General features: G+C 40.1%; 1 protein-coding gene across 1 annotated transcript in view; it reads right to left on the bottom strand.

The window, feature by feature from the left end:
* Nucleotides 1-900: 900 nt before the first annotated feature.
* The window catches only part of ITPRID2 (ITPR interacting domain containing 2), a 35,292-nt gene continuing 25,611 nt past the window's right edge, over nucleotides 901-10,581 (bottom strand). The window contains exons 12-16 of the mRNA XM_026853252.1: nucleotides 9,793-9,943; nucleotides 8,574-8,639; nucleotides 7,479-7,892; nucleotides 1,715-1,839; nucleotides 901-1,313 (exon numbers count right to left, since the gene is read on the bottom strand). Coding sequence (XP_026709053.1) covers nucleotides 1,729-1,839; nucleotides 7,479-7,892; nucleotides 8,574-8,639; nucleotides 9,793-9,943 — 742 coding nt within the window. The 3' untranslated portion in view covers nucleotides 901-1,313; nucleotides 1,715-1,728. The remainder of the gene's footprint in view (nucleotides 1,314-1,714; nucleotides 1,840-7,478; nucleotides 7,893-8,573; nucleotides 8,640-9,792; nucleotides 9,944-10,581) is intronic.

Below are 10,581 nucleotides of genomic sequence, written 5' to 3'. Positions count from 1 at the left end.
ACGTTGCTTATTTTGCTTAAGAGTAAACCATGCACAATGAAAAACAGACACAGATTATAGGCAAAATAAATATTTTATTGGTTTAATATACACTTTTTTAAAAGAAATCAGCCCTCATGTGTGTCTTCCTAACACAATTTAAAATCTTATAAACTTTTTCATATAATATTGTTATAGTTGAAACTAGTTTTGATTAAAGACCTTGACATAGTGTAAAGTGTTTTAGTAGATGGAAAAGGCAAAGGAGTAAAGAGATTCCAAGCACAGCAAAAAGGGATATTACATATCCACTAAATGTCTGTTTGACCACATAAAACTCCCAATGACTTCCAGTTTGCTCCACTGGAACAAATGCATGCTCACCAGGCTAACTGAAAATACACTCAGTGAGGAATGGGCAAGGAAAAGAGACTTTTCCCTTCTCCCCATAATACAAGCAAGGTCGTTCATCCATTCTAAGTTGTACATCCTAATTGCTTTCAGAAGATCAATACTTCTATGGCATCTTGGTTAATATGAAGCAGAAGAGAACTTCTCTTGGTATGACTGAGAGCAGTCAAACACAAAAAACAGTGCTTAAAATAAGGCACTTTTCTACAGAGGGATGGGCAAACAGTAAGGAAGCAAATAAAATTAGTTAAAAGTTGTCTTCTACACAAAGATAAGGCTTTCAGTGTCAGAACTTTAAGTAGTTTTAAGTAACCTCATGTCATTCTACCACTCTGCTAATAGTAACCGCCCCAAGAATTAACAGCAATTTTTACAACAGGATTGTTTCCATCTTTTGAAGTGGCACTAAGTAACAGCAGTGGAAACCATTATTGGTTGTTTCAAGCTCTTAAAGTGGATCAGTTATTGCACAACAAATACCTCACAGAGGTCAGTGTTTTTTGTTGAGGGTGGGGTGGGGGTGGGGGGTGTTGCTTTTTTTTTTTTCTAAAAAAAAAAAGCTAGGCTGAATGCATGTGTGTTATTTATAAGTTGGTTAGGTCTGGAAATTTTCAAGTTTCATGATGCATCATTAGACAAAGAAATTAGCTACATAAAAATTTACACCAGGGTCATACAAATAAATACAAAACCTTTCAGCAAGCCACAGTTTTGTTGATGCTTGAAGGAAAGTAATGAACTAGCTAAAGTGTCTAAGTCTTTATGGATGAACTCAAGGAAAGGTACACATCATAGAACCAAGCGTCAAATACAGTAGCCTATCTCAGCAGCTTTAACATCTCCTGAAGCGAAAATAACTTGACACTTTCGCCAGCGTATGCCTCCCAAAGCAGAATCCCACGGCACTTCGGACTACATTCAACCTTATGGAAAAGAAAAAGCAAGATGAATATCTAAATTAGATCTTTCGAAGTCTGCTTGTCATGCTGAAGTATGTATTTTGATATTTTTTATATCTAAGGCAGGCAAACTACAGAAATCCTCTTGCATGATGCATTCACATGTGAAGTCATCATGGAGCACACTGAAACCAAAAATCAAGGACCACTGCATGAAAGGTGACAGCAGAATGGGCCAAACTATAAACCATATGATTTTCTGAACCTATCTAGGATTACCAGTATCTTCTACATGTAACAAGCTTCAATTTTGATCACTTATATTTCAAGGGGAAAATGCAAAGAAAGCAAGGGTTAAATTAACAATGGCATTTCATATGATTAATAAAAATAAAATCAGGTTCTGACAGATTCCCAAAAATTACCTGTAGTGCCAGTTTCATGGCTGTGTATCTTGTTTTGCAGTTGCAGATCTGCTTTGGGGCGATACAGCTGCTAACAATCCACTTACTATTTCTCGTCTTATTTCACCAACAATAGATTCCTTAATCTGAAAGGGATTAGCCAAAGTTTTAAGGTCAGTAAATTATATAACCAATGGATAAAACTAAATTATATTGCAGACATGTTTGATATTATCACATATATGAAACATATGAAAAAAATACACCACCAAAAAGTCAACTTTCAAAAAATGCAAACGGAAAAACATAAGAGGGTTTCTCTTGGAAAAATATGTAAGGAATTTTAGAGTGTTTGCAAATCACAAAAACACAAACCAAACTAGTTTTTACTTTTCCAGATGGTAAATCTACGTAAGTTTTACGCTTAGGATAAGTGGGTTTATGTTAAGAAAAAATACACTTGAACTATGCAAAATTCTAAAAATAGCATTTCAGGATATATACATCAAAAGCACCCCGAACGCACTGCCTTTCAACAGTAATTGTTATCTCTTGAAAAGGAAAGCAAGACTGATCTGCCTCACAAATAGATTACGCAGTAAAAAAGGTCCAAGTCCAGGAACATGAAAAGCTATTTTCACATAAATCAAAAGGAGATGAATCCTAATTACATACTTTCAGCAGCAAAGAGACAAACAGAGAACTTCAGCAGTTGCTCACATCATCAGTTTGCCACTGGAATATGACCTATGCCAGCAAAAACTGTTTTTCACAGGACTGTGACAAAGCATTTACCCATTAAGTTTTACATAAAACAAACCAAGGAGTTACTACTAGCAGGCCCTTGAATGTGTCTGAGGCTACAACAAAGGAAGAGCAGAGCACTGATGGCTACAGTAAAGGAGACAAAAGAGAAAAGGAGGGAAACCACAGTTCTAACAAGAGCATATTATGCCAGAAAGGAGCAGAGCATGACAAAGAAAAATCATACAGGCTGCTTGCAAGTATCAGAAATCCTTGGTACTAACTCATTTTTCGGATGGTCTTCAGGAAGGACTAACAAGTCAGATGTGGTTCCATGGACAGGGGAGGACAACGATAGTGAGAGAGTGCCGGGGGCTAAGAGCCAGAGCCAGGGTCACTCACAAAAGCACTCATCAGCCCACTTAAGCAATACGATTTCTTTTCCTTATGAAAAGGGCAAACAATTTTCTGGCATGAATAAATGGTCTTAGACTAAAGAAAATACTGTTCACAGTGTCATTTCAAAATAGCTTTCAAGGAGCTGTAACGAACACGGAACTCAATGCCAGAAAAAAACCTTCTAATCCCAGTTCTGCCAGTAACAAATTCCTTCATGTTCCGATGCCCCACCAATACAACAGGAATAATATTGACTCAAACCCAGCCTTCCCAAGGGCCTTGCCATGTCTGTGTAGCCCTCTCATGTCAATGAACATCTTGCAATTATTCTTCTAAGTTTTCCCTTTTCCTGGTGCGTCAAAAGGATTAAGCAACAACGTCAGAAGGGTGGCAGCAGCATTAGCAACTGGTTATTTATCCCTTGTTCTCTCTGGCAAGCAATTCAATCCCTAAACCGTTAGTGGCAAAGTTCCTCATTTTATTACTACTTAGCATCAAGCAAAAATTCAGAGACTAGAATATGATTGGGAAACAGGTTTCCAGTTGGGTTGCTTGCTGCTTAACTGACAAAAGAAAAGCCAGTGTGTAACAGGACCTGGTTTACTGACAGCTGCAAGTCCTGAGGATGTCTATGCTGATACACACACAGATGTACAAAGCTTCAGGACCTCTGTCAATGCAGTAAGGGCTCTGGGATTTAGAAACGTAGGCACAGGGAAACCTGCCACGCAGCACCCCGGCTGGCCTGGCGCTGCTCTCTCCACTTCTCCAGTATCACACAGGGTGGGTCTGTGAGTACACTGCAAAACAGTCATTCTGTGCCCTTCTCTTGAGGGATAGACAAAAATAAACCTCACATTCCAAAGAAAACTGATAAAAGCTTCCCAAATTAGCAACTAAACAGTCTAGCATGGCAGACAGTCTTGTGGCAAGGTGGAGACTGGAAGGGAAGTGGCTGCTGTTCTATTCTCAGCTCTTCCAACAACTTCTGGCTTGACCTTGGTGGATCACTTGAGCCCTCTGCTTCTCACCTTCCCACCGAGACGACAAGGCCACCCTCTGCTGCTTCTTTTCACTGCCACTGCTCGCTCCCTCCTTTCCAGAATCATCAAGGTCATCCCTGCATGGCAAGCAAGCCATCAATTCCTGCAGTGACTCAGTCCCATGTGTGTTGTAACAATGGCCAATGTTTGCCTTTTTCATTTCAAATGATTTAGGGCAAGGTGCACCTTTCATTTGCCTGCTGCCAAGGCTTCCTCCATACAAAAGACAGAAAGCAGTCAATGAACACTCCACTGGTATTTTTAGCAGCTGAATGAAAAATTGATCATTTGAAAGCGGAGAGAACGAACTCATTACGATACACATACTACGCTGATACAACACTAATATTCAATATTGCATTGATAACAGTACCACATTCATGGGTAGTTTTACTACAGAAAACCAGGGATGCTTCTCCCTGCAAAAGAATTACCACTACTGTAATATTATGTTGCTGCTAAACAATGACCTGATTGGAAAGTGAAACGTGTCACAGTGGAAATTCTGGAGATGGGTGTTCTTCACCTACTGATGGAAAATGGGCATGAGGCTTCTCACAGTCCTCATACTCCTGATCTGAGGTATGTTTTCTGTAATTAAAAGAATTATTTTCCACTCCATTTGTTTCTTGTGTCACTTCTTCATGCAGCAGCTGGAGAGTTTCTATGCTCAAGATAGTAAGATGAGGAAGCCCTAACGCCTGCACAAGGGAAGTATGAACCACCAACAGACATTTTTGATCAACGCTAACATGGATTTGAACGGAAAACAGAAAAAAGAAGATCCTCTATCAGACCATCTGTCTGTCCCCTAAAGACCCATTACAGCCTCTTAAAACAGATGTTCAGAGGAAAATCATACATTTCTTTAAAGTATAACTTCATTAAATGTCATTTACAATGGATAGCTGCCAGCAAAAACAAAACCTGCATTACTCTTAAGCAGAAAGCTTGTTAAACTATCATATCTTCTAAACTGCAGAAGAGCAGAGTGAGACTGCCTGATGGCACTCCTAGAGACAGTGACCTACAAATCCAGCAGTAAGTGCTTCATGTGATACTCCAGCGGAGGTCAGGCTGTATTTTCATCAAAACAAGAGGGCTGCTGTTTGGCATTTTAACATTTCACGTTGTTGAATGCTTTTCTGTGGGAGTTAGTCCATTAACACTACAAGTTAACACCATAGGGTTTTTTAATGCCAGCAAATAGTTACAGGTCAAAGCTCACATGCATTACAACCCACCCAGGCATATTCTGAAACACTGCCTGACTTTTCTTTCCCCAAGACGGGGTCATGCAGCTACAGAGAATGGGAAGAATAAGCAAGGATTTAACATTTGTGAGTACATACATCAAGAATGCATCCTACCAGATTTTTTTCTTTTGACAATGAAATTGGAATTCCTTTGCTAACAACTGGGCTACTTAAAGAAGACACGTTTCAATTTATGCACCGTTTTAGTTCTTATGAAATAGAAAATATTTTCCTGACCAGTATTTAATATCATATTCTAGCTCTGCAAAAACTAGCAGGTGCTTCGTGCCAGTGCATCTTCCCTCTGACCTGCAAAACTTCTCATGCTGAGAATCTGAGCCGATCTGAAACTGGCTGCCAATGGAGTTAAACCAAAGGACAATCTCTCTGTATGCTCAAACATTTATGAAGTGAGGCAAGCTCAGTTATTTGCTGACTGCTCATCTTTGAACAGTAGCCTCTCAGTTTAGTGCAGATTCTTTCAGCATTACAATGTCCTCAGTGCCACACAACCCAGAGAACAATCTCTGTGCAAAGAGTACACATCTTTATTTGCTATCAATTAATGAAGAGGAACTTTCACACAGGCTAACCTCAGAGAAAATATTGACGGAAATAACTCTGTACTTTGACTCCAGCTCCCTTTATTGTCTCTGCTGCTTTTGCAGCACATTTGAATTACAGTTCTCTCCTTCCTCTCTGTTTCTCCTTTAGCAACCCTGCACCACAACACCACTCCTCTGACACGCAGGTTTTTACAGAAGCACTGGATACAAATGCAATATCCTGGTTTCACTTCAGAATTGGCAGCAAAATGCACGGTGTGATCAATCTCTCATGTACAAGTGCTCTCTGGGCATTAGGCAAGGAATCCTTTTAAAAAGGCATGAAAGGAAAAAAATGGACCAGAGAGAAAATTTGGGAAGTCTGGGAGTATGCTTGTGGCTATGCAATATTCTTTGCACTCTCAGCTCTGGTTATTTATGGAGTTACCCAAAGGTAAAGAAAGCAAACAATTTCACATGCTTCCAGCCATCATGTTCTGTGAGAACACTCCTTAGTAATGCTCTATTGCTTCACAATCTGACTGTGCAAGTGTATTGTGCAAGTGTAAATGCCTACTGCATAGCAAAGCCCACAGTGAGTCAGACAAGAAAACATCTCCACTTTGCAGAGACAGACACAGCAGAGTCTTGTGGTCAGACAATGAGTAAAAGTACACCTTATGGTCCAGTACACTCTGCCTCTTTCTGCACTGAGAGAAGAAGGATGAAGGTGTGGCAAAAGATTCCTCTGAGATCACAGCTCCTGTTCTATCATGAGTGGCCTGCCTCTCATCTGTTTTAAAGACACAGTTAAGGTAAAGCTGGTTCCAGTTATTCACAGCCTCAATGCAAGCAAACCTGGATGGTACCACAGCATTACAGTCTGGCCTGTTGTACACTCCTGAGCATAAGACCTCTCCTGGCCTTTCGAGTGGTTTACAGCAGCACCACACAAAAGCTTCAAGGGATGAGCTAAAGGCTAGAGGGTTCAAGAGAGAATAAACCCCACAAGTCTTCAATCCCCATTTCTGTGTTTACAGCAGAGACACCTCACTGCACTTTGTCCCAGGCACTGCTCTTGAGAAACAGGAACTTGCTTTTAATTCCTTTTCCGATTTATACTACTTGCCATAAGGCTTTCTGTCATGCCACTGACAAACAAAACATGCCGTTCTAGTCCTGTTTTTTAATCTGGCACACAGGAAAAATAACCAAGCACCCTTCACTTTCATTGACTGCCAATAGAACCAGTCCAAAAGCACTGGTCCAACATCAGTCTTAAAGTCTGAAATAACTTCTCATCTGACTTCAGCTTGCTTCACACACTCCTACAGCCCTTAGTGGTGTGGGGGTAGAGTGACTAGGAAAGTATTTTTAACATTTACTACAGAGTTGTTTCAGAAACAGTGTTTCATCAATCAAATTAACTCCAACCTGGTATTTTAGCAAGCAAACATGACAGAAATTTTCACTTGGGAATCTGAAATACTTCATTTCAGTAGTAATGTAACAGAGATGGCAAATTAATTCTCACCCAGATTTGTAGCAGCAACTAGCTATTAATTTATGTACCAACCACTGTCACTGAAAAAAACATCTGCTGCTTTGCACAGGAATACAACCATGGCTTGAACATCTAGTGCAAGCTCTGAGCCTTCAGAAATAGTACAGTAACAATATGGAGCCTTGGCTTGAGAGGGAAGAGAAAATCCCAGTGGCCAAGAGTTTCAGATAGCCTGTATTTAGGTTTCAGTAAACACTGGTCAGACATCCTAGATCTCAGCCCTTCCTGCCTCACCTCCCGTATGACTTGCTGCAGCTCCTCCTGCTCCACAGTTTTGTGGATTTCATCAACCGAAGGCACGAGAGGGACTTTTTCAAGTTTGTACTCCACCTCTGGCTTGGAGTCTGCAAACTCCTCAGAGCTTTCCACCTGCTGCCCAGTGCCTGCTCTCACTGGGGGAGTTGGTGTTAAGGCAACGGAGGCTCGGTATAACTTCTTGCTTTGACTCTTAGGCCTTCCTGTTAGTTCAGAGGATCCAACACCAGCTTTTCTACCTATGTGACCAGAGCACACTGAAGAGGAATCAGAGTTTCCATGGGAGAATACAGACTCTGTACCCTCTGCCGGGAGAGTTTCCAGTCCAAGATCTCCCAGTCCTAAACCCAGTTCAGACTTCAGAAATGACTGCTCTCGAATAAGTTCGGAGACCTAAGGATTCAGAAAAGAGACAGTCCCAAGTAAGCATATTCAAAAGTTACATACAGACAAACTATGCTTTCTTGATATTTATTCAATCACTTACTCATTCCCTCCATGCAACAAATACAGCTGTAAAATAAATACATGCTTTGCCTTTATGACTGCAACAAAGGGGACCATAAAATGGAACAGGCTTTTTTGAAAGCCAACATAAATACAAACTGTGGCAGTTCCCCAAGCCACTGACTTTTGCAGTACGGATGCATCCTGGCAGACCAATTGACAGAGACACACGTAAAGGCTTGATTTTGTTTTTCTTCGCTAAAACAATTCAAATTTGTTCTTTCCTTTCTGCAGTCTTTGAAGTACTTGTTTTCAGGATCATAAAATGCACTCAACAATGAGCAATAATTTTCCCTAGAAAACTCATCATGCAGTGATTGTATCAACTAAATGCAAACAACATCTCACTTCTACATATTCCTCTTAAAAACAAACAAGACTTCACAGCTACTTACACCTATGGTTAACTTTGCTTAAGGGAAAATGCAGCTGTTCTCAACAGAACTACTCGAGTGAGTAAAGTATTTCCAAGATTATGTGTCAAATGAATCTCCTGCAATCTTTTTTAAGAAATCCCATCCTGGTGGTGGTTCTTAGTAAAACATACAGCACACAACAATTACTTACTGGTTCAATGACATTCAATGGAGAAGGACATGATAGATTATCAGCACTTCTGCTTCCAAACATACCCTGAAAAATTAAGTCAGGTTAATGTATCGAGGAATTTTTTTTTTTGATCTGTCAAAAGCTAATACATAAATATGCCGTGTCTCAGATAACCTTCTGTAAAAGTAGAAACTTGGAGACAGGAAGCAAAGCTGGTTGGAGAAAGTTTATTTCAGTCATTTTTAAAGCTGGCCCTCTTCTATAAAAGGATTTACAAATAAAAAACATTTATATGGTTCAAAGAATGTAAGTTTGGCTTCAGATCACAGTAATATCATATTTTCCTCTTCTTGGGTTTCAATTTTTTTCCCATGACAAAATACTGAAGAGGAAGATGTGGCCTATGCTTGTGCTGCTTCTGCAGAAGAGGACTGGCCAAGAAAGAGGAATGAAACCTAGGAAGAACATATGATACTTTTCATCTGTGCTTCTTTTGTTTGGCTGATGACAAAATTGAGGCAGAAAAAATTGGAACAGTCTTCCACTGAGTGAAAAAAAAGTAAAAGCATACCATATGCTACCAATAAACATATGTAAGTGTCTCTCTTATCTCCCCCCTCCTGCGTTTCTGGGGAGCATTTGTGAGAGCAGAGTTTCTCCCACTGTTTGGCAAGGAACCACCCGTTCATTCAAAGGAGCTACAAAAGGCAATGGAGGAAAAAACCTGAAGATGATGAGATTTTCCTGAGTTTTTGTTCCATGGACTGGCAGAGCTAGAGGGGAAGCATACCCCACTTCTTGGGAAAGAAACACAGTGCATTTCTCATCTCTCTGCTCTCATTTCATAAGTAAAAAAAAAAATCAGTGTAGGGAAACTCCAGAAAGACCATCACCATCCCCCAAGGATTTTAGACACAAGCACTGCCTATCAAAACTGTGATAATTCAGGGTCATGATGAGGAAAAAGAAAGCACTGCCAGAAGAGGTCTGAAATCTCAGACCTAAAACCCCAGCAGATATGTACTGATACATGTTAACACCAATAAAGTCCCTCTATTCACACACCTTTTCCCCAAGATGAAACACTGACTGAAAATAATAAAATATGACCCCTGATAACACACACAGCATCATTAGACCCCCCCAGATACATTCCCACTGTAATAATTTGAACAGTTATGAGTTATTAACATTACACTGAGAAAACATATAATCTTCTTGTAAAAGTAATACTTACTACGTGTGTCTGAGGTCTGTAAGGTGAAGACATGTGCAGACTTCTCAGCTGGTCTTCCAAAGCGAGTAGACGTTCTTCTAACTGCATCTCTAACTCCTGTAGCTCCATGCGGACAGACTTTCTCAAGCTCTGTAGCTGGTCAGCTTCATATCTATACCAAGTCCATCACAAAAAGAACAAGGGCATTCACTGCACACAGGGAGAAACTAAGCAGGGCAGTCCCATGAGTGAAGGGCTTCATACAAGGGAATTCAAAGTGGAACACAGAAAATTCCTCTTTCATGGAAAAATTAGCTGAACACATAGATAGAAAAAAAGTCTTTCTCCATTTACAGAAAATGTATATTGCTTCATGGAGAAAACTGAATAACACAGAGCATCACAGAACATTCTCCAAAAATTTTAGCTTTAAACGCTTAAATGTATGCAAGCAGAAGAAACTGGCTTTTATACAAATAACCAACCAAATCCAATTTAAAACCAGTAACAAGGAAAAAAAAAAAAAATCACAGAGCAACACAGTAATTACATATTACTTCTCCTGTGTGGTTCTAGATCCCCAAGCAGTTGCAGTGACATTTTGGGCAGGACACCACTCTCCAAGAAAGCCAACTGAATCCAAACCTGTTTACTTCTAATGTGGTTAGTCAGGAGCTGATTCAACTAAAGTAAATATATAAGCAATCTTCAAAATTGTTCCAGATCAGCTGCTGTTGCAGCTCATGGTGAGCACACGCACATAGAGACAGAATATGAATGCCATCGGGGGGGGGGGGGGGTGCTAATGAA

Source organism: Athene cunicularia (assembly GCF_003259725.1).
Source record: "Athene cunicularia isolate RWA chromosome 7 unlocalized genomic scaffold, athCun1 chr7_part2, whole genome shotgun sequence".
NCBI classification, from domain to species: domain Eukaryota; kingdom Metazoa; phylum Chordata; class Aves; order Strigiformes; family Strigidae; genus Athene; species Athene cunicularia.
This window is presented reverse-complemented; position numbering and strand designations above follow the sequence as displayed.